The sequence below is a fragment of the Portunus trituberculatus genome, chromosome 47 (genome assembly GCF_017591435.1).
Source record: "Portunus trituberculatus isolate SZX2019 chromosome 47, ASM1759143v1, whole genome shotgun sequence".
Lineage (NCBI taxonomy): Eukaryota > Metazoa > Arthropoda > Malacostraca > Decapoda > Portunidae > Portunus > Portunus trituberculatus.
In genome coordinates, this window is record NC_059301.1 from 21387081 (window position 1) to 21412253 (window position 25173).

The window sequence follows — 25173 nt, forward strand, 5'->3', positions numbered from 1 at the left end:
AATGCATAAATATTCTAAGCCTACTCATTACCAAGAAAACAATACAACAAACTACAGCAGGATTCGTGTTCTTCCTATAGTAGTGATGACATACATATTCATGGTAAATGCATATCATAACTTAAAACATCATCTGTCATAAGCTATATTCCTTCATCCTCCTCGTGACGCTGGACACTGCTACAATGCTTCCCCCCTCCCCCCGTCTGCATAATGAGGGTGGTTGTGAGGTGAGCGGATTGTTGGAAAAGCCTGCCGTCTGCCCTCAACATTACCGTCTACCATCACCACCACCACTACTAATATGACGCAATAATGTGGACTGGCTTTGATAACCATAGAAATCATAGAATAGACGTAGTAGTTTCATATTAGTGATTACTGAAACCATGAAACAGTACTGTACCGCCATACCAAAACCCCAACACCCCACCTACTTCATTCCCTCAGTAACAGCTGGGCTCACCCTCACTCCTTCGTCTGGGTAGCGGGTTGTGGTTGCCCCAGACCCCAACCCTCATTTCTGCTGCCAGGCTGCTTCAGTCTTAGTAGCTTGCCCGCGTCAGGGTCCCTGCACCATAGAACACGCGCACACACTGATCAGTGATCACTGAGTAATGGTGCTTGGTGGGTGCCGATGGCCGATGCTGTACGGTCATATATTGATATACTCAGAAATTTATTCCTTCTTGTAAAACACTTTGATTATTACTGGAAAATTAACTCATAGTTGTAACTTGCATTGTGAATTACTAAATCCATAGATTTACGCAAAAAATTATCCTTTAGTTTTTATTCTCGAATTTTCTGAAGAGCATGATGAGCAAGTTAAAGACTTCAACTCTGACGTCATGATAATAGGTAGTTACGAATCATGAAACCACTTAATCAGCAATCTTATGGTATACCTATACATCTACATACAGCTCTATACGTTCACGAGAATACGTTTTTTTTTTTTTTAACAAGAGATAATATAGTTATAAACCAATCATTGCATGGTGCCACTTTTATTTCATTTCGATCAACTACTTAACTAGCTAAGTATCTATTTAACTATAGCTGGGTGATGTACTGCCAGATGCCACCACTTATCTTATCCACGTACGCAGCACCGGGTAAGCAAAACAATGGAGCCTACGTCCATACCTCATCATTCATTGAGCAAGTTCTCTCTCTCTCTCTCTCTCTCTCTCTCTGGCGCCTTCACTTATTCTATAGAGATCTATTTATCTTTCAATCTATCTTTATTTATTTTTCCATTGAGCACCAGAGAAGATGGTTAATCATGGCTTTAAAGTTACTTAGTTTCTTCTACGGCTCTAAATGCATAAAAAAATGTGTTGCAAATTAAGAAACGTGTATTATAATCTCTATGATCGTCTTTTCATCATACTCCTAGAGATGACAGTGAAAACCAGCCACAAAGTTATAACCTCCATTGTCCTTACTATTAGAAAGCTGGCTAGTACATTGTTTTAGTTACAGGAGAACATTGTAGTTGAACACGATATCAAAGTTACTCTCATCCTCACTTGTTCTTTTGTTCCCAATATGTAGATACAGAGGAAACGTCGCAAGAGAGAGTTGTATCAGTGACTGTGATGAGAAAGAATATAGTTATAGAAAGGAAGCATGTATAGTCATGCAAAGTGGTTACTGAGCAGAATACAGTCTATAAGGTTTTTTTTCTCGTGTATGTGCTAAAATAATATCATACATCAATCAATTCATATTGTCCTTCATATAACAGTTGGCATTACAAAAAAAAAAAAAAAAAAAGTGTTTCATTTAGAAGACAGCAAAATATATTTACGTGTTTCCGTTAAAAATATATAAACTTCTATGAAAACTTTAAACTTAAAGAAAACGTATCAAATAATGAAATTGTAGACTATGATATTCTGCCAGAAATAAACGCTTCAATGAAACAGCCAAAACATTAAGATCAGATGAAGGTATCATTGAATTAGACATGTGAGTGTGTAATGCAGCATACTAGCTTCATTATCGAGGGAATATTTGTGAGGTTAATAATGAACCGTGTTTATATGAACTAGCAATGAGAATCGATTAATAGATCAAGTTAAATAGCTAGAGACTCACTGAAACTTTGGTAGATAAATATGGACGTAGATGAATACCAAAATAGAAAGATACAGATAAATGAATAGATACATGAATAGATTACAAGACTTAATTTACTGCTTTAGGCCGTGATTACAAGTTCTAAGTTAATAAATGGGACAGCATTCTCAAATCAACTTTTAGCAGGTTCAGTGAAAGTTTTGTGAAGAGTTTCTACTGATTCCAGTGGTAGCTGACCAACGTCTCTATATCATTGATCTGTAAAACACTCATGATATCCAAATTTATCTTTTCTATAACCTCTAAGAATACTCCTTGTGAGAAATTTAACCATTGCAAATTTTGGGATCTTTTTGAGTAGCCCGCCATTGCACAAATACTTCTATCTTATGCTCTGGGGTAACTATTGTATTCAATTAGAGCAGCCAATGTTTTGAGTGATTTCAATGAAATATGTTTCAGCAGAATGCTTTATGATATAATAAATATTAATGGGCCAAATATTTAGAATTAGTATATAATGTATTGTGTACTTGTAAGTGTATCTTTAAGTACTGATGACGAGGTCGCTGTGCGACTGATACAGAATAACCTAGATGGGCCCTGGTGGCCCTTTGTTATTCTATTATTTATGTTATGTTATGTTATGTTATGTCGTATCAGGTCGGTGGAGAGAGAGAGAGAGAGAGAGAGAGAGAGAGGCCGGGGTGAGATGCGTCAGGTGAAAGCTACTTCATGTAGTCCCCAATCTGAGTGTTTCACCAGTATATCTTCAAGTAATATAATTTATGCGCATATTAGTACTTTATGAAATAGTACGTAAGCTAATTAGATGCAGTATATATACATTATAGGTTGTCCTTTCGGTGGATTTGAGTACAATGGGAATGCTAGTTGACAGAGAATCATACGAGCAGTTTTGCCTACCCATTTTGTTCCAATACATTACTGACTAGTATATGCCGGGGTGACCTTATTCAAACCTCATGCACTGCTGAGTAATTTCACGGATAATGGAAAACTAATAAAAGTAAATAAATAAATATACACTTTTGACTTTGACAGTTGTATAGTTGCCAAGTACTGTAAAATTATATATACACGAAAAGCTAATAGTGTCTAATACAATTATATAAAACTATGGATGCTCAATAAATGTGCAGTGCTTCTGATAGAGAGAGAAATAGACTGGGTTTGAATATATGAGGATGTGATGAGGCGAATTGCGCAAGGCGAAAGTCACTTGAGTCAGTCCCCAACAAACGGTCTTCTTCGTGTCCAGAGTGAAAAGGAGCCATCATTTGCAGATTTTCCCTTGAACAGTAGATACATTTCCCGTACCTGGTATGACGTTCAACGAGCCTTTAATGTGCAGGAGAACTTGAAAAAAAATTCTACACCGGCCTAGACACGTAACAAAGGCCTGAAAAACGCTGGTGAGTGTGGCCTCCCCGCGACGCCATATTGGTTGACCTCCTTGAAGGCCTGAGAGGAATATTCTTATCATCGTGCATCTCCTTCATCTATATCATCAGGTAAGCATTTTCCCGCTGTTTCCACGTGCTGAAGCCTTAAGTTACCCCCGGAGAGTACTGCAGAGCCTCCTTTCATGGTATAGATGTGAGGATTGCCGTTGTGTTTTCCTGGCTCAGCTGATCCCCTGACAACTTGTAATCCGGTTGGCATTTTAGGCCTTTGCTCTGACTCTACGCCGCCCCGATTGTTGTTTTATATCCGTGAGTGTGTGTAGGCTCATAGGAAGGCCTGGTGTGTAGTGGGATGGTGTATTTGTTGGTGATTTGGGGAATTTGTTGACCCGTGTCCCATGTTGCCGTGTTGACTCATCTATTCGGGGCATTTCAGCAGCTCGTGGGGCCTGCTGTGGGCTGGCTGGCGGTACGGTTGTTATGGAATGTTAGGGATGTTGCATGTGGCTGAGTGGTGACACTGGTTGTGGTAGTTAGTGTGGTGTTAAGTGGACGGCGTGTGTATGTGTGTAATGCGTTAGTGTATGTCAACATATTGGTGTGTATTGTGATCTATCTGCCTTTACATGTGTATTGATTTGTTTTTCGTGTTTTTTTTTTCTATGTATGTGGTTTAGTTTTAAAGCACCTTGATGGAAGAATTAAAGTGTGTGTGTGTGTGTGTGTGTGTGGTGGGTTAGTTTTAATGAAAGGACCTTGATGGGAAGATTGAAGTTTTTTTTTTTTTTTTTTTTCGTTTGTTTTATGTGGTGGTTTAGTTTTAATCAAAGCACCTTGGTGGGAAGATAAGGTGTTGTATTAAGATTAGTTGTATAGTATCTTTCTTCACCATTGTATGTTTTGCTATTATTTTTTACACTATTAAAGTCTATGAAAGTTTAAATAAGAGCAAATTACTCCATTAAAAAGATATGCATTGTTGCTCAGTGGTTGTTCAGTTATATTTTTAACTCTTTGCTGCCAAATGTTCACAGAAACCTCTAAATCCTGTAACTATGATATGAGTTTAGGAAGAAATGGTACTTGATTATGTTAGATGTGTAGTGTACTAATGTTATAGTAAAAACTGGTTATAGAAATGTATAACTTGTGTCCAGCAGAAGGGATGTAAAGAGTAGTAGTTTGAGGGAGTGTGGGAGTGACAGCCTGATTTATTTTTCATATTAATAGAAACAATGAAGGGATTAGCAGTTAAAAATAAAATAATGATGAAAAGCGTGAATCTGAACATAACCTAATCTAGTCCTTGGATGGAAAAACTTATTATTTTTAGTATCCATGTGTATCCCATTGCTGTTGTTTCTGGCAGCATGATATGGTTATGATAGTAAAGATATGGACTATTGGCATAAAGATTAGAGATAAGCATTAGCATTTTCAATGAAGGTGACATTGTTTGGTTAGATATATATTATTCATTGTTTATGTTAATACCAATATTTTCATTAACTAGACCGTGATTTGATAAAAAAAAATAGTTCTACCCAAAGGTTTATTGTCTTTTTAACATAACTTAAGGCTAATGTTATTTCCATGATTTAAAAAAAAAAACTATCGGTTTGATAAATTTATGGGTTTTGTTTTCCTATTTGCAGTGTTGTGGGTGTGCTGGCGACCACCATGGCAGACATGGCGACCATCCCCAATCACACCTCGCCGATCAAACCCATACTTAATAACCAGGTGGTGAAGTGAGTATGGTGACAGTTTGACAGCTGATATGCTTTGATTGCAGTGACTTCACCTGAAATACAATGAGATGATTTGTCTGGTGTAATTAGCATGCTTATTTTACTTCTGCCTCTGTGGCAAAGGGCAATGGTAAGTCACTATTGTCATCAATGTAGTTTTCAGTATGGATAAACTAGGCCAAGCTGTCAGAAATGTGGAAGACCATGATTCCTATATTGAGCAAAATGAAGTGCAGTTATGAGCATTAACTGTAGGTGATTTAAGTGAAATTAAAAGCCATGAGTAAACCATTGAAATTTTGTTGAAGACTAATGTACGGTAGCTAAGTAAATGGCATTACCTTTCATTTTCTCTTATTGGAGTGATTTATTTTCCTTGCAGATCTATGGATGACAAATCCTGGAAGTCCCAGCTGGTGCTTCCTCCAAGAGACAGAAGGAAACGAACATCAGATGTGACAGACACTAAAGGCAATGAGTTTGAGGACTTCTGTTTGAAGCGGGACTTATTGATGGGTATCTTTGAGAAGGGGTGGGAGAAGCCGTCCCCCATCCAGGAGGCCTCTATCCCCGTTGCCCTAAGTGGAAGAGATATTTTGGCTCGTGCCAAGAATGGCACTGGAAAGACAGGGGCATACTCAATCCCCCTTCTGGAACAGGTCAGTGTTTGTACAGCTTGTTGCAAAAAATTATAACCTTACTTTAGTCCAAAACACATTCAGCTGGCAAAAACGAGATAGCTAATAAAACTGCCTTCATTGTCTGTGTTGGAGCTTTTTCCACATCTTTTGTCCTGTCCAGTAACTTTTCATATCTAACTACTACTGTAAGACCTTGTGCATCAATCAAAGGTCAGGGTGGCAGATGTGTTGATGTTAGTGGTGAAGTAGAGATGCAGATCTGTATATTGTTTTTTAGCATTGAGTGGGTAGAGTAACATGTTTCCTTCTTGCTCTTCAGCTCCTGTGATTTTGACATGTCACTTATAATAAATTGTATATCAGTCCAGAAATGGATAGATATTATAGAAACCATCATAGTCTTGTTTCTAGTTTGCTTGTGACAGCTTCAGGTCATTTCTCCATCTACTCAATCCTTCACATTTTATGTTGTATGTACATTTGATAATTTTTGACCTTTGGTTTTTGTCTGTGCTGTGTGACCACTTGGACATTTTGGAAAGGTTAAAAAAAGATACTCATCTTTTTCTTTGACCTCTCCATTCCACATTCTTGTCCCGTCATTCTTAATAGAGGCTTCTTGTTACATCATTTCAGAACATGTAAGATTATCTTTTAGAAAGTATTTCCTACTCAAATGCATGCTTTAATTTACTTGCATAGACTGTTCACAGAATTTGTTTCCAAGTGTTTCAGTTAACTTGTGTAGCTATACTTTTCTTGACTCCCTAGATTGATTTTTTTGGCCTTTAGTACCTTTAGGCAAACTTGAAGAGTATATGTGGTAAGTGCTGTTCAGCTTCTGTCCATTAGTGGCGCAGGCAAGTTTATTTATGGTGATACCCATATTAGGGCCCATATCACCACGGAAGTACATCTTCGGTGTTACCACCTGAAACCTTAGTATCATGGTGACATGTAGGTAACTTTAAACCACTCGACAAATGGCATAGCTTCAAAGTGGCGGTGGGATTTGAACCTACACATGGACGTCTGCCCAATCTCACACCCACCACCACCTTATCCACTATGCCACTGCCTCCCTGAATAGATATGTAATGATTTACTAAGTAATATTTGTAATTTTGTTACAGATTGACCCTACTCAGAACCACATCCAAGCTCTGGTCATTGTGCCCACACGAGAACTGGCTCTGCAGACTAGTCATATTTGCAATGAGTTAGCCAAACATTTAGGTGTCAAGGTTATGGTGACAACTGGAGGAACTAATTTAAAGGTAATACTTTAATTTCATACAATTGCCCTTATTTCAAACAGGAATTATGCATAATTAAAAGAGGAATACTCAAAATATTGAAACTAGTGTGTAGACCAAACTTTCACACAGTCTACAATCATATTGGAAACCTCTGAAATATACCCATATGCTACTTGCACATTTTAAGGGCTGACTTTGTTTCTTACAGGATGACATCATGAGAATCTATGAAATAGTGCATGCAGTGATTGCCACTCCTGGTAGAATCCTTGACTTGATGGAGAAGAAGGTTGCAGTTATGGATAAGTGCCGGATGTTGGTATTAGATGAGGCTGACAAACTCTTGTCCCAGGATTTCAAAGGCATGTTGGACAGGGTGATCTCTTACCTACCTCCAGAGCGACAGATCCTTCTCTATTCTGCTACGTTTCCTCTTACTGTGGAGCAATTCATGAAGAAGCATCTGAGGTATGTGAAGAGTTTTGCATTCTAGAATGCACTTTTGAATGTATTGTAACAACCACAATTTGTGTTAACAACAGAGATCACTAACTCTTGGAAAGACCAGGTTGTCTGTATTTAATATCGATTATAAGTGCATCAAGATTAAAGTTACTACGACTGGAAACTGGCAATAAAAAAGTAGCAAGCTCTGCATGAACTAAAGGAACCTATGTAGCTAGGGAATCCTCCTACAAAGTGACACAAAACGTACCAGTCCACTCAAACCTCAAAATTAAGGCAATCATAACACTTAGATATCTTGTTACTGGGAAAATGTAGTGACGGTAGGAGTCAGCATGAAAGCCATTCTCGCCATCACAGCATTCAAAACTGTTTGCTTGCATTGAGGTGCTTTTAGCCATTTACATTTACCTTATTTCTATGCTTATTATCTTATCTATTGCCTCACCTTCAAATATGAGGCACAGTATGGAAGAGAGGGATAACTCTCGGAGGTTTTGAGCTATGGGCATGAACTTGTTAATGGGTAAGGCTGAAGAAATCTGACCATCCTGATGGTTAAACTAAGACTTAAAGTGGCCTGATTTGAGTCATAGTTTGGATCAGACTAACTCTCCTGTATGCAAAAGAGGGACAAGCCCCCTGCATGCTGAGATTTGTGTGGCCCAATAAAAACGGACCATATAGCCGCACCCTCGCACTGGGCCAATTGCAGTCCAGTGGTGTTATTGTATACATTCTCCCACCATGTGTGATGCATCACTACCATACTAGCCTCTGCCTTCACAATGCATGCTACTCTCCCGATTTTCACCTGACAGTGATGTGGATATCTGGCATACTGAGCACCAGCAAAAGGAGAAAAAATACTTCTAGATAGTGCATGTCATCAAGAATTCACCACCACTGTGACCACCAACCTTTTTCATGAGTGGGAGGATGAGGGATAAATCCCCAGTTAACCCTTATTATTGGGTTGGTAAAGCTGCTAAGGGCATTGTCAGAAACAAAGACATTGTTCCTGATAACATACTTAAGTGTCTTAAGCCAATATAAAGGATGAAAGTGAACCCTAACACACAATTTTTTAACATAATTCCTCTTATGCCATACACACTTATAAAAATGAGGAGTAGGGGGTGAAAAAACTTGCAGCCATAACCAAAAATTTAAAAAAAGGAATTATCGTATTTCCCATCTCATAAGACGCTACAAGTGGTAAGACGCACGCACCCTATAATTAGCTAAGCAAATTTTAGAAAAAAAAGTTTTGAGGGTTTTACATCCTACCTGAGCATCAGTTCCAAGTTGGCAACTCTACAGCACCAATAACAGCATCAAAATATTGCTTTATTACAAAATATCAACAAAGTTTTATAAAATAGATACTGCTAAAATAATTGTTACAAAATAACAAATTTTCAGTTGGTGGTGGTCCAAAAGTGCCTCTTGGCTGCTCTGTTGCCATGCTGCTTTGCATATTCGATAACGTCTAGCTTGTAACCGACAGTATAGGCCTTCTTTCTCTGCTTTGATGCCATTCTTGGAGGAGTATTGTCTGCTGAATGACAGGGAAGGCAAGGGGAGTTGCGACATGTGCTAGGATACTGTTAGTTGGCATGTTTGTGTGTAGATGGCATTGGTGAGTGATCAAAACAACCAATTCACTACATAACAGTTGGTATTGTAAATATCTTGTTACCTTCATCAGAAAAAAGTGCAGTATCAAAATAGATATCTTCGTATACTGTACCTTCATTAAACAAAGTGTAATATCAAAGTAAATGATAATTGTAGGATTACATTGTATGTTTATTGAGTGTGAGTGTTTCTATGTCATTCCTGGGGGCTTGTCAGACACCCCTATCAACTTGACCTTTCAGTGTTAAGATGCAGGGTGATTTTGGGGGTATTTTTCAGGGGGAAAAAAGTGCGTCTTATGAGACGGGAAATACGGTATTAAAAACCACATGGCATGAGAGAACTACCCTAGATCTTACATTTGATACTTAATAGCAATCAGTGATAAACTCGACGCAATGATCTTAAAAGTATGGGCGTGTGGGTTGTTCCTCTCTCGCATGCCATGACTAGTATATAGAATGAAGGAAATATTTACAGAAGTTATGATTAGCTTAAACAGCAGCTTTGCTTCGTCTTAGTGTTTGAAACTAAATAAGCACAAGTTGTATCAGTTTTGCTCAGTTCATAATGTATGACCCACAACTTGATACATGATATAAATTAAGATATACATCTGTCTTAGCATTGACATGTTACATCTTTTGAAGAATACCGCCCCTGGTTTATTATACTGTTTTCCAAAATTTTGTATTTATTTCATGTAATTGGGTAAATTAATTGAGGCCCCACCTGCAAAAGGGGAATAACCCTCAAAGTTGCCAGTTTTGAGTTATGGCCGGGAACTCATCGATAAAGGGTATAAAATTGTTGTGGAATTGTCTACATCACAATATTCGACCTTCCTGATGGCGAAATTAATGTTCAAAGTCGGGGAAGTTGGTGAAGAAATTTGGCCAGACTAAGTATCGGAAACTCGCGTGAAAGAGGGACACACGTGGGTGGAGGTGCTGAACCAATCAGCATGGAGGATTTAATCACGCCCCCACAGCCAGCCAATCACACTCGCCGCTCTCCTGCCCACTGCCTCCTACGCCATGTTCATGTAAACAGACTAGCTGAAGCTGTCACTCAGCACGCACCTCGTCCTGTTTTTTGCACATTCCTTCAGTGAATAGATCGGAATGTCCTCTTACAGCGATGAATTCATGGATTCATCTTATACAGAAGTGCCGCAGCAGCCTTCTGACGGCGACAAGTAGACTGCCCAGCTTAAAAAGAAAGGCGCCATATCTATGTGGGCCAAGAATGTAGCTAAGAGATGGTGTGACTCTGGCCAGGAATACGTTGCCATCAAGTCCAAGAAGGTAGTTCCTGCTGTGAGAGTTGCAAGTCCCTGTACCTGCCTCAAGAAGTGCTTTGAAGCTGTTGGGGAACAAAACATCTGCTAAGGGCATTATCTGGAACAAAAAGGAGTTCCTAAGGATGAACCCCCCAGATGGGAACCGCCTTGTCGTGGTGGGGGCTTGCGTGCCCTGTGACCTGGCGAGCTAGGCTAGAGGGGCTTAGTCCCCTGCTCTGCCCTTTCGAGGGGGAGAGGGCTACCCATGCTAGTACGGTCGCCAGTGAGGGGCCAGACTAAATGGTTCCTACGTAGGCTGCCAGTGGACCAGCGGAGCCACCTGCTGGAGGGATCGCCCAATAGGGGCTGTCCTGTGCTGGATGGTTGGGTGTCCAGGCTGGGATGCTTTGGGAGGGGTCTCAGCTCTGTCGTGGACAAACATTCGTATCATGTGGGGCCTTTTTAAAACGACTGGTCCGCATGGGGACGAGGTACCCGTCCACGGCAGCCAGCGCTTCCTCCCATTGTAGTCCCAGTAGGTGGTTTCCCTTGCCCCTGGAGCCAATTTTTGTGTAGCTGTTTTTATGGGAAAACACAAAAAACATTCAGGTTCTCGTGAGGTGGCTGACCTGGCCCACGAGACGTCATCTTCAGGTCTGAGTAAGGAGGAGGATTCCCCTCCACAAGGGCCTCCCACAGCAGTCTCTTGTTCTGGAAGTTCTTTTGAGGGATGCATTTCTGCTGCATATGATTCTCTTGTAATGGTAAATGTTAATCCATCATTTTCCTATCATGCCTTGCACTCACTTCTCAAGGCGTATGGTACGGTTGTTCGCATTCGACTGGTTTATGATAAGGACTTTCCTTCTAACCGATGCTATGTAACGTTTATGTCATGTGATGAAGCTCGTTTAGCTTATGAACATGTAGCATCTCTGCCCTCGCCGGCCATGGCTTTAAAACTGAATTTCTCCAGTCACGTAATATTTCAGACAGTGACATGGATTACATCCCAAATGTTTTTGAAAACTATTTAGAGAATTCAGTTCCAGCAGTCCGCCAGATCCCACCTCCACGTTGGTTTGTGGCGTACTATAGAAATGGGCGTGGAATTTCATCCATGCCTCCCGGTACCTGTCCAAAGAAATCGGCACGATTCCTGAGGGGAATCTGAAAAAGTATGGGAAGGGGGTGCTTGTGCGAGCAAAAGATCTTACGCAAGCTAGGATGTTGCAACATCTCCCATGCCCTTCTGACAGCATGTTTGAGACTGTTAAGGCTCATCCCACCTTTAACTATAGCAAAGGTTGTGTTTATAGCCAAGACCTCTATGAATTCCCAGAAGAGGAAATACTAGCAATGTGCCCTAGCTCAGTACAAAAGGTGACTAAGATGAGGAACTCCTCCAACATGGTCCTTCTCACTTTTTGGGTCCACCCTTCCTGACCGTGTTAATATCGGTCCTATCAACCTTAGGGTGAGGCACTTTGTTTCTCGCCCTCTTCAGTGCTTCTCATGCTATGGGTACGGTCACGGGAAAAGCTCGTGTAAGGAAGCTTCCCGATGTGGTAATTGCTCTGCACTCGACTCGCATTCAGAGGAGCATTGCAATGGTGCAGCTTATTGTTTTCATTGTCGTGATGCTCACCAGGTACGTTCCAGGCAATGCCCTAGGTATCGCCTGGAGCAGGACATTCTACAGCTTGCCAATAGTCAGTTTATCAGCCTCGGTAGCGCCCGCCGTGAACTCCTGTACCGCCAGAAGGATGGTACTGGTGCGACATCCTATGCTTCATTGGCCGCTCGCTCTTCGGCTGAGTCTGCCGGTCCGAAGACAACTCCTCCTGCTACCTCTCGCTCTGTTGGGGCGGGTGGTACTGTTTATCTGGCTAACAGGTTTGCCATTTTGGCTGATGACTCGGTTGAGTCATCTCTTAGAAGTGACGAGAAAATACGGACTTGAACAAAGTTACCCATGTAGTAGATGTCCATTTGCCACCTGTATCTCCTAAGCCTTTCAAGGGTCTAACTAAGCGGCACCGCGGCTCTGCGGAGTCGTTAGATTTAGCTCAGCATAAGCAGTCTAAGTTTTCTCCCGGTGCTTATAATCGTGAGTCCTCCAGGGACCGCTCTGCTAGGGTAGCTCCAGTAGTTTCTGTCCAGCCTTCTGTGACGCCCTCCGTCTCAGATCGGGCTTCTTATGATGAGGACGGTCTGAGCATGGAGACGTCCGATGATATTGTCATAGCCGTCCCTCGTGGACCAACTGTATCGGAAAGTGCAGTCCTGCCTGATCCTCGTCCTCCGAGGACCAGTAAAAGTGATGATAGTTCGCATCACCCACCGATAAGCCGAAAGGCTGAGGTCCAACGACCCGGCACACCTCAATTCCCGGTGTCTTCTCGTCGTTTGATTAGTTCTAGTCAGGTCAGTCACGGGCAGCCTCAAAAGGCTCGCTCGTCCACTGCACCCAAATAGTCGTCTTCAAGCTTCTACAATGGAACTGTAGAGGCCTTCGCGCCTCGTGGGGGGAACTCCGAGCTTTGCTGTCGGAGTTCTCTCCAGCCTGTGTAGCTCTACAAGAGACTATGATAGGTGATAGTACTTATTCTAGTCCTCCTGGCTATCGTGGTTTTTTTAACACTCCTTTCCCTGACCAGGGCCACCACGGTGGCACAGCTATTCTAGTCCGTCAGGATATACCTGTTATCCCGGTACAACTTAACTCTCCCCTTCAGGTGGTTGCTGTTAAGGTCTTTATGGGACGACTGTACACCATCTGCAGTTTATATCTACCTCCTCGGCTTCCTGTCTCCAGGGGTGAGCTTGACGGCCTGGTGCGTCAGCTGACTCCGCCTTTTCTTTTGTTGGGAGATTTTAACGGCCGTCACCCGTTGTGGGATGAAGGTGCTCGTAATCCTCGTGGGGTTTTAATCGGTTCTTTTATTGAGGATGAGGGATTGGAGATTTTAAATTCTGGGGATGTTACACATTTCCACACTCCTACTGGGACTTTTACAGCTATCGATCTTTCTCTTTGTACATCTAATTCTTTCCTTGATTTTAATTGGCGAGTCCTACCGGATTTACACGGTAGTGACCACTTTCCGATTTTATTGCAATCTGTGAAATCTGAGCCACAGTCCCGGCCACCACGCTGGGTTTTAGACAAGGCAGATTGGCGTCGATTCACAGACCTTAGCTCTTTTATTCGTCCGCTGGCTGACTTTTCTACTTGTGCTGAGGCTGTTGATTATTTTACTGATTTTTTATTTCTTTAGCCCTTCAGACAATCCCTAGGACGTCAGGTCGCTTTACTAAGCGTCCCGTTCCTTGGTGGAACGCAGCATGCACTGCAGCGGTTAAAGAGAAACGGTCAGCTTTCTCTCGTCTCCGGCGACATCGTGGGGACCCACAGTGCCTGGAAGCTTTTCGGCGATGCCGAGCTCGGGCCCGCCGCATTTTGAAAGAGGCACAAAGAGCCTCGTGGAAAGCCTATATCTCTTCCATAAACGTCCGCACCCTCTTACGGATGTCTTCAACAAAGTCCGCCGAATTGCTGGGAAGTATTCTGCTGCTTCCCCACCAATTTTGTTGTCTGCTGGGCGAACGGTGGCAGACCCTAGGAATGTCGCTGACCTCTTTGCGGAGCACTTTGCCAGTGTTTCCCAGAGGCATCCTGCAGCTCCGGGCGCACGTCACCGCCAGAGAATGGAATCTCTCGGCATAAACTTTTCTTCCGCTGGAGGAGTCTTATAATGTCCCTTTCTCTGCTTCCGAGTTGCGGACCGCTTTGTCCCAGTGTCACGACTCTTCTCCTGGGCCAGATGATATACCTTATGCCTTCTTGCGCCACATGTCTGACACTGCTTTTAACTTTCTTTTAAATCTTTATAATATGATTTGGCATACCGGTGACTTTCCATCTTCTTGGGCTGTGGCAGTGGTTCTCCCATTTCCGAAGCCTGGGAAAGATAATCTCCAGGCTACGAACTACCGTCCTATATCTTTAACGTCCTGTATTTGCAAAGTGTTAGAAAAGATGGTAAATATAAGACTCATGTGGTATTTGGAGAGGGGAAGTACTTGTCACCGGTACAGTACGGCTTCCGAAAGATGAGGTCTACTACTGATGCTCTTTTATCCCTAGAGTCTTCCATTTGTGAGGCCTTCGCTAATCACCACCATCAAGTAACAGTCTTTTTTGACCTGGAGAAGGCCTACGACACGGCTTGGTGTCATGGCATTTTACAGTCTTTGTTTAATTTTGGCCTTCGGGGCCACCTTCCTATTTTTATCCAGCAGTTTTTATCCAGCCGTTTTTTACGGGTTCGAGTTGGGAGTGTTCTCTCCGATGCTACAGCTTTAAATGACGGTGTCCCACAGGGAAGTATTCTTAGTGTTACGCTATTCGCAGTTGCAATAAATGGTGTTATAGATACTCTACCGGATGGCATTCACAGTTCTTTATATGTGGACGACTTGTGCATCTCTTTTGCTGCTTCTAGGATGTCACTGATTGAGCGCAAGCTCCAACTGGCGATCAATAGGGTGTCCAGTTGGGCCAACATGAACGGTTTTCGATTCTCCACCTCGAAGACCGTAGCCATGCATTTTGTCGCAACCGTGGTGTCCATCCAGACCCGGATTTATACCTCGCCAATAGACGCCTCTCATGCGTGGAGGCGACTCGATATCTTGGCCTTTTATTTGACAACCGTCTCACCTGGGTTCCCCATTTTCGCTCTCTTAAGGCGTCTTGTCGGCAGGCACTATCCCTTCTTCGGGTTTTAAGTCATACCTCTTGGGGTGCGGACAGGGACACGTTGCTGTTGCTTCACCGTACACTCATACTTCCGAAGCTGGAATACGGCTGTGAGATCTACTCATCCGCAACAGATGCACGACTACGCTCGCTTGACCCCGTGCATCATGCTGGGGTCCGCTTGGCTACGGGTGCATTTCGGACATCTCCAATACCTAGCCTTCTAGTGGATGCTGGTTTCTGGCCGCTCGACCTCCGGCGCCAGTCTTCGATGCTCCGGTGTTGGTTTCGCACCCACCGTCTGCCTGATTTTGTCCCCTGTGTGTCAATGTTGCGGGACTCGCGCTCGCAGGCGTATGTCACTCGACCGAGTCTCCCTAAACCTTTTGGCCTACGTGTTGCAAATCTCATGGCAGAGTTATCTATCGACCCCACTCCTGTGTACTCTTTCCGTCTCCCGCGAGTTGGTAATTGGCAGCTTCCTGTTATCTCATTATGCCCTGCCATGGATGGCAAGAAGGATTTTTTGCCAGCTCTGTCCCACACACGGTTTTTAGAACACTTTTTTATGCATTCTGATGATATCCCTGTTTTTACTGATGGCTCCAAATCCGACTCAGGCGTTGGATTTAGTGTGGTTTTCCTCTTTTTATCGGTCTGGCAGCCTTCCTTCAGTGGCGTCCGTTTTACTGCGGAGCTGTCTGCCATAGTCCTAGCTTTACAAATAATTTTTACTCTACCGGTTTCGTCTTTTACAATTTTTAGTGACTGTCGCAGTGCTCTTACTTCTCTCTCTTGCACTATATCCTTTAACCCTTTGGTTTTATCAGCCCTGGAGTGGCTATACCTTCTTACACAACGAGGATATCGTGTTGGGTTCTGTTGGGTTCCTGGTCACGTTGGTGTTCCAGGAATGAACATGCAGATCGCCTCGCTAAACAGGCAGCAAGTCGCGCTCCATCTCCTGCGTCTGTTCCGTTTCGAGATGTCTTTCCTCTAATTCGTGAGGCAGTTGCAGCAATCTGGCAGAGGAGATGGCTAACGGGGGTCGCAACCTCGAAAATGGGAGAGATCACTATTTCCTCTATCCCTCACTGGACATACACCCATGTTCGAGATCGACGTTTACAGACTTTATTGGCGCGACTGCGTATAGGTCACACGTACCTTACACAGAGGTACCTGTTGACCAGGAACCCTCAACCTTACTGTGATGACTGCCTGGTGCCGCTTACCGTGCGGCACCTATTGGTAGAGTGCCCTAGTTTGATAGAGTTACGACACCGCTACCTCTACCGCTGTCGCGGTAGAGATAGCGGTGTCTATTATATCTCAAAGGTCCTTGGACCAAAGTGTCTGGCCCAAGGCCATGACGTTTTAGATTTTTGGGAGAAGCTGGCCTTCTCCCAAAGCTGTGATTTTATTTAATTTTAATATATGTATTTTAATGTTTTATGTATATTATTGTAGCTTTTTGTTTTAATTACCATTACTTTTATCGTTTTCACTTGTTTTAGCTATTTTATGCATTTTATTTAAGTTTATTATATGTATTTTTAATGTTTTATTGAATTTTATTGTAGTTTTAGTATTTTTTGTTACCTTTGATTTTATCTTTTTTAATTTCTTTTAGTTTTTATAAACTACATTGTAGTAAGTAAAATATCGTAGCGGCGCCATATGACCGTTGATGTTGCGGCGCCTAAAATTAAAATCCATCCATCCCCTTTGCAGATCTCCATATGAAATCAACCTGATGGATGAGCTAACCCTGAAAGGAGTGACACAGTACTATGCATTTGTCCAAGAACGACAGAAAGTCCACTGCCTAAATACCCTATTCTCAAAGGTAAGGATAGGATGAATCTCTCTCTCTCTCTCTCTCTCTCTCTCTCTCTCTCTCTCTCTCTCTCTCTCTCTCTCTCTCTCTCCTCTGTCTCTCTCTCTCTCTCTCTCTCTCATATTACATTTGTTTCCACTCCTCTATTGCCTGCTATAGTGGATATCATATCTTAGTATTCATATCGCCCATGCCATGGGATAACCGACTCCATGGTGGTGAGTGTTAGTGAATTACTAATTCACTATCACTCACTGCCACAGAGTCAAAGTTATCCTCATGGCATGAACATGAATCTCGCGTACACTAATGGTAAAATATACTATTTTGAGATATGATATCCACTATAACATATTTGGCAATAGATCGTTTGTAGTGTGAAATGTAATATCGTGAAATGTCCGCACTCCTCTATTGCGGATAAAAAGGTCTGAAAAGAATGGCATGAGCGATATGCCAAGTCGCTGGAGTCATGGTGAAAAAACGCACGCTGTCTGTGGCCGATCTCATCATCTCTGCTTTATTTTTTGGTATTCCATGTAAGATTTCACTTTATGCATTACAAAACAATCCTTTCTTGGGGGTAAGGCTTGTAAAAAGCTAATAGAAATATATATATATATTTTTTGTTTTTTTACCCATGTGGTATGTTGGGGACCAGCCCAGAAAACATCGCCCTATTTCCATTATTTCCTTTAGGAAAATTACGTCCGCTTAAGGGGGGGCGTCTGGGGGGTATTTTTTATTAATATATTTTAATTCCTTGAAATTCACTTTATGGGCTCATCATTCCCAGGATACCATGGGGTGTCATGTGGCAAGGTTAGTTTTTTAAAACTTACAAAGTTTCCATCATCAAAGAAGAATGCGTGAACCATGTCAGCAAGAGAATGGGTGCCAGACTAAGAAAACTGAAGAAAGAAAAATATGAAGTCATCACGACCAAGACAGGAAAGAAAATTAAAAGAAGCATTCTAGGGGGAGCAGACATGCTGCTCACTGATGATGTCATAGATAAATTGTCTTCATACTACGGCAAGGCCATCAGAGACCATGCACAAGGAACTGTACGAGCCATGCAACATGCAATATGGGCCACATATTACCATCTGACATCCAACAACAAGGAACATTACCATAAATTTTGCCCAAAAGGAGAGGACTCTTGGTGTTTCTACCATAGAGCAACTGCACTGCAACTTCCAGAGGAAGCAAAAGACCATGAGAAGAAAAGACTACCTTGCCAAAATTCCCAAGGAGAAACTGCAGTACATCAAGTCTGTGTACAAAGACCTTGCAAATCCAAACCTTCTCAAGAGGTGCCTGAAGGGTGCTACACAAAACCCTAACGAATCCATCCATGCAAAGGTTTGGAATAGGTACAGCAAAACAAAATTTTGTGGCCACACAAGACTTCTCTTCATAGTCAAACATACACCTGTTCAACACAACTTTGGGTATGAAGGAGCAAATATCATTTCACATCTCCTTGGGACTGACACAAGATTGCATGAAACAATGAAGTTTTTGGACCAAGAAAGAGCCAGACATGCAACACCAAAGTTGAAGAAGGCACTGCAAAAGAAAGATGACTCTTTATCAGGCTGGAGAGTACTAAGATAAAATCTGGCTACATTGAGGAAGGTGGCGCCTTCTGATACCCCAACCATTAAGTGAATAGTACCTTTTTAAAAGTGGGACCAGATGCCTTATCCTACTCCAGGAAGTACTCTAGTTATAAGGAACATTGTGTGAAAATTTCATGCCAATCTAAGCAGTACAAAGGACAGGTCACTAAAAAAAGTGATGATAATCTTTAGGAGCGATTTTCTCAAAGTAGTTTTTAACATTTCAAAAATTTTCAGAAAATCAACAAAAAATCCAATTGTCCTATGTAAGGTATCAATAAAAAGTACAACTAAATACCGATTTTTGCTACTTATGAAATTTTGGTACTATGAAAAAAAAAATTTAAGTGATTTTTTACAAAGCTTTGGTATTTTTTTAAAGATGATTGGCAAAAAAATAAAGGCTGTGAAACAAAAAGAAAAATTTTCATTTTTTTAAAGATTCTTTCAGGATCCCCTTAAATTTCATGAAATTCAGGGAATTTCATATGTTAACAACTACAAACGACGTAATTAAATTTCAATGCCAAAGGAATTACAGGAGGCCCAGGAGGCTACCCCCCAGACACTCCACTTAACCCTTTCACTACGGTGACGCCTATGTGGGCGTCATGAAGCCCCAGTAGCAAATACGGTGACGCCTATGTAGACGTCATATTTCTTTTCTGAGCTTTCTTCAGTTCAGTTGTCCCGTATAGTGTGTTGGATACCAACTTCACACGCCGTATGCTGTCCTTGAAATCCTAGTGCTCCTCCCACCATCCTTGTCTCCATCAATCACAAAAGATAAGCTACATGAGTCCCGCCTTGTGTCTAAAATTACCCAATGGCATAGACTGTTATCTCTCTCTCTCTCTCTCTCTCTCTCTCTCTCTCTCTCTCTCTCTCTCTCTCTCTCTCTCTCTCTCTCTCTCTCTCTCTCTCTCTCTCTCTCTCTCTCTCCGAAGAGAGGAGCGTCCACTTTCCTCTTCAAAGGTGACATAGTGACTAAAAAATAGCAGCATAATACACAAAGACGACAAGTATGACAAGCTTGCAGAAGTTTCCCGCTCGGGCGTGCGGCACTACCACCTGTATATCATACAGGCGGGCTTTTTTAACATCCAGCGCGAAGGGGTTAACGAATTTCTGCTTTACAAACAGCTTTGACACACCCTATCCTGTTCGTGAAGTGGAGTATTACTGTACTAGTACTGTAGTTAAATAAGATGTGTGTTTGGTACTTTTTTTTGGGGGGGGGGGGGATCTGGGAACATAAGCCTTATTTTCCCATAGGGTCTATTATTCACCCAACACGAATCTCGCCATGCACGACGAGCTCAGGAACGTAACTGTCATGTTGGGCGAGGTATGACCGTACACTGGACCCTCGAAACAATGGACAAATGCGTGCACGACCCTGTATGTAAATTGCAAAAGTACGTACGTGTCATGGTACTTGTCATAGGTTTATGGATGATAAAATGTACGTAAAATACTGTGTAATCATTAAGAAATCATTCAAGCAGTATTACAAAGTATTAGTTCAAGCTTAGCAGCCACTGGAAGAGCCTTTTGATTACACTTCACTGGTTTATTAGGTTTAGGAGGCATTTTGGAAGGGTACAAATGCATATAAAAGCCGTGGTAAGCACTAGACAATGTTCGCTGTTGGTTGAAAACGCACAGACTGAAGATAAAACATGGCGGCCAACAGCTGATGACGCGACCGACCCGCCACCTACTGGACAATAATTTGCCAGGAACGGACAATCGCGCGCATTTTAATATTCATCCGTAGATTAAACCAGACTCCAGAATTTGTCCGTAGTTTCTGAAATCCATTGATGGGAGGTCCGTTGTTTCGAGGGTCGAGTGTGTATATATATATATATATATATATATAAAGACTGGATCATTTTCTGGATAACGTGTGACATTTGAATTGTTCTTCTCTTTTCTCCAGACTTGTTTACAAGAGGTATAGACATCCAAGCTGTTAATGTCGTCATAAACTTCGACTTCCCCAAGATGGCCGAAACTTACTTGCACAGGATTGGTAGATCAGGACGCTTTGGGCATCTTGGCATTGCCATCAACCTGATAACTTACGACGATCGCTTTGCTCTGCATCGCATTGAGCAGGAGCTAGGCACAGAGATCAAGCCTATCCCCAAGGTGAACCTTTTTATAGTTGTCGTTCTCTCATCCTCATCCTTCATATGAAAAGATGTGTAGATTTTTATTTAGCAATACAGGGAATCCTTGGTTTACGATGGAATCCAAACTTGTTTTGTTTTTGTCTTAAAACTCAGCCCTCTGTCACCTTCCCTCTTCTTTTATCTGTCAGAGATAAGGGACAAGGGGGAGGAGGTCAAGAAAAAGAAAGATTTTATAAATTGTAATATTATCAAATCAACTATTTGGGCTTTAGTGTACTACTGCTTCAGCTCCACACCCAAAGACATAGGCTTGCAGTTATTGGCATCTGTACTACAGCCACATATGGTTTGTAGGTATTATTAGATGACTTTGTGTTTAATGGGACAGCAAATATGGTACTTGCCAGTTCCAAACAACAAAGAAAATTTTTATGGTGTGGTAGGAACATAAATTGAGGATTCCTGTACAGTACACAAATAGTCAATGTGGTTCAACATGAAGGCATAGTATTTGATGTAGGTATCTGAACATCAACTGATCACATCAGAGACAGCATAAGCTACCCAGGGGATTAGAAGAAACAATAGAAAGCAGTTCATAACATAATCATATCATTTTTATAACAGATTACATGTCACATTATTATACTAGTAATATGTCATGGTACTTGTCATAGGTTTATGGATGATAAAATTAATATATATATTTACTTGTTCCATATTGAGAGTTTCAAAGTTGCTAACAAGATAATGTTACAGGTCATTGATCCTGCTTTGTATGTTGCGGAGCATCACTTTGAAGAGGATGACGAAGGCAATATCAGCAAGTAACTGCCCCCTGGTGATCATTTAAGATGGCACAAACGGGGAAAGAGCATCTCTGTTCCCTTCGTTTAGTGTCCCAAGGCCACAAGTGGAAGCCATCAGCCAATACAGCAGAACACCACACTCGTACTAGGCATCACTTCAGACCTTGGATTGCTGGGACGTGGGGACTGGATAGGGAACAGGAAATGAAAGTAGTGTTTGGCATTGTGGTGAATGGTAGCTAACTCTGGCTGGCCTGTTTAGGTTGTCTGCGAGACTATACTCTCAGGTGATTATCAATATGAATAGAATATTTCGGTGGTTTTCCTTTGTAAAGTCTATCATAAACACTTCGGCCAGCTAGTGGTGGTGCCCAAGAAGAACGGCTGCAAAGGACAGCTTATGTGTTGTGTCGAGTCAATGAGTGACTAGAATTGTGCGAATCAAGATGCAGTGCAGGAAATTTGGAAAAATACTCGTTAGCTAGTGTGATGTTCTGTTGATGGTGATAGCTTTATTCACTAACTGTTGTGGCCAGAAATTCAAATGACAATATTTATTGTCTCAATGGTGTTGACACACAGGTCTACAGTCATTAGTGAGAAGTGAGTAATGTGTGTACAAGGAGTGAGGTGTTGGATCTTGCCCTCGACCACTGTTTTTGCAAGACCGTCGTACCTCAACTGCAACAGAAACTCTCAGATATACAAATATTCGTCTGTGATGTATTTCTAATGACTGGGACAGGACCTATCATGGAAAGCAGGACCTACATATGATCAATTAATTGTTGCTGCCTTTGGGAAGGCAGTCATTGGTCTTTGCTTTTAAATATTTATGTACAGTTAGGACAACTTGTGCATTGTTACCGTGGGAGTATTGCGTGGTTAAAACTTTTCCCTATTGACCATTTATTTCGTAATGATCTAAATGCTTCACAAAGATTATAAAAAATCCTGACTAAGTTAGGACAAAGCTGGTTTGACAATGCACATTTGTAGTTTTGTAAATCTATTTTTATACAAGATGGATTGTAAGTTACCAGTAGGATGGAGTGGTTCTCTGTACATCTCCAAACAAGGGTGGGTCCACTCCAAGCAACCCTTCCATCCTGCTGGTGTCTGGCTGTCCTCTCTGTACAGTTCTCCCAGTGAAACCCAACTGCAGCACTGATACCATAACCCAAAGCTACACCTTGTCTAGCAGAATTGGTGTGAAACCTATGCCTTCATCACCGCCATCAGTGCAGTGCTGAGAGACCATGGACTCGTAAAGGCACGATGTGGAAGTTGGGGGAAATAGTTTGTCAGGTCAGCAGTTGTGGAATGAGAGCAGGCTCTTTTCAGGGCTCATGGTTTATAGTTAAAATTTTGGATTCTGATGGCATCCCCCAGATTACTGCCTAACTTAGCTGGGGCCTAGGCTTGTGAATCCTAAAAAAATTCCTCACCTCAAACGCTGTGATCAAGCATTCAGCTCACAGTTTAAGAACCTAAGGGAGATATTTTTTTTTTTTTTTTTTTTTTTTTTTTTTTTTTTTATGGACCCACCCGAATTTCATCTGACAAATATTTAAGTGATGTGCTCATTCAAAATTCTTGACTCATTTACTCTGTCTCTCTCTATTCTGTCATTAGTCAGGTGAAAATACTTCTCTTCTGATATTGTTTGATTTTACATTTTGGCATTTGGACATTGTAGTTACAATACCATTTTTGTTTTTGTTTTTGTTTTTTTGTGTACTTTATCAAAATTGTCATAATTGGAGCACTGCCAGTGGGTGCCTTGTAATCCTGCTCCCATTGGTAAAAATGTTTTAACTATTTAAATTCACCTAGGCACAGAGGAGCTTACAAAAACTTATGCCATTATTATGAAATCTGTCCAGTGTAAGCTGCTCCTAAGCCTCCTTCTACCTTGTACTCTGACAAAATTTGGATTACACCATTCTAACATCACATATTTGTAAGTGGTCAAAATTTCCACCATGTTAAAGATAATTAAATTTAACTCAAACAACAGGGAGCCAAAGTTAATTGGCTGGAAAAACTATTGAGTGGTGGGAAATTGACCATATTAATATGCTCCATCAACACCTTGGAGTTTTAGAAAGTGCTTTTATAGACTATTTCATTGGCTAGTATTTTGATATTTAAACACAAAGGACCATGTTAAAATTGTTTTTATCAGTAGCAATATGTAAAGACTACTTAAGGGTACTGCACCCTGAATGATATTCATGAGTACCATGAATTTATGAATCCTGGAATGATGCAAGTTTTTATTTTTGACTTAAAAGTACTACTGAACTTCTGGTTTTGGGGCTTGGGCACCTCATTCTTTATGGTGTGGGATAGAGGACTTGATTCCAGTAATTCATTTTTAAGTTAACTTCCTGGAACATTATTGCATTGTGGAATATAAAATGCTCCCTGTAATTACATTTGCGGTAAAGATTGGTGTTGACATCAAAGAATCACCTACAGGCTCTGCACTCTCCATCCCTTGCAAACCTGTACAGGTGTCCAATGGGGGAGGAATCTCTTTGAACTAAATTTTGATTTGTCTTTAGACAAAATTGTAACAAGTTATTGGTCACAATTAAATAAGCCTCACCCCAGCAGTGTTTGTTTTTAATTCCTGCATGTTCAATGCTTTATGTAGATGTGGTTACTTTTTTTTTTTTTTTTTTTTTTTTTTTTGCAACTGGTGTACAATGATGACTGCAAGTAAACAGGGAATATGGGGCTGGAGTAAAATCAAAAGTGAGCGAGTTGCAGATAGATATTTTCTGAAGTGTTCCAACGGGTATCTGTTATTATTTTGTAACTTTTTCATATTTCATTTCATATATATATATATATATATATATATATATATATATATATATATATATATATATATAGTAAGCAGTTGGAGGCGAGAAAACTGCTTATATATATATATATATATATATATATATATATATATATATATATATATATATATATATATATATATATATATATATATATATATATATATATATATATATATATATATATAAGCAGTTTTTCTCGCCCCTCCAACTGCTTACTCTGTATAAGGGCCTTATCTGTCCCTGTATGAAGTACTCTTCGCATGTTTGTGGGGGTTCCAGTCACACAGCTTTGCTTGATAGGGTGGAATCGAAAGCTCTTCGTCTCAACTCCCCTCCTCTGACTAACTGTCTTCAGTCTCTTTCTCACCGCCGAAATGTTGCATCCCTTTCTATATTTTATCGCTATTTTCATGGTAACTGTTCTACTGATCTTGCTAACTGCATGCCTCCCCTCCTCCTGCAGCCACGCTACACAAGGCTTTCTTCTTCCTCTCATCCCTATTCTGTCCAACTCTCTATTCATCCCTTTCACTGGTAAACTCTGGAACTCCCTCCCTGCATCTGTATTTCCAAATTCC

General features: G+C 41.3%; 1 protein-coding gene across 1 annotated transcript; it reads left to right on the forward strand.

Annotated features, from left to right (window-relative positions):
• Positions 1–3323: 3323 nt before the first annotated feature.
• LOC123498165 (ATP-dependent RNA helicase me31b-like) lies at positions 3324–24355 on the forward strand. The gene is made up of 9 exons (XM_045245333.1): positions 3324–3623; positions 5171–5266; positions 5649–5925; positions 7041–7184; positions 7375–7634; positions 17054–17168; positions 18315–18770; positions 20726–20944; positions 21688–24355. The coding sequence occupies exons 2-9, from the start codon at positions 5196–5198 to the stop codon at positions 21757–21759; spliced, it is 1614 nt and encodes a 537-aa protein (XP_045101268.1). The 5' UTR covers positions 3324–3623; positions 5171–5195; the 3' UTR covers positions 21760–24355.
• The last annotated feature ends 818 nt before the right edge of the window (positions 24356–25173 follow it).

Coding starts and splice junctions, on each gene's coding strand:
- LOC123498165 (XM_045245333.1), top strand. CDS start 5,196: ATGGCAGACATGGCGACCATCCCCAATCACACCTCGCCGATCAAACCC. Junction 5,926..7,040: donor CAATCCCCCTTCTGGAACAG/GTCAGTGTTTGT, acceptor ATTTTGTTACAG/ATTGACCCTACTCAGAACCA. Junction 7,635..17,053: donor TTCATGAAGAAGCATCTGAG/GTATGTGAAGAG, acceptor TCCCCTTTGCAG/ATCTCCATATGAAATCAACC.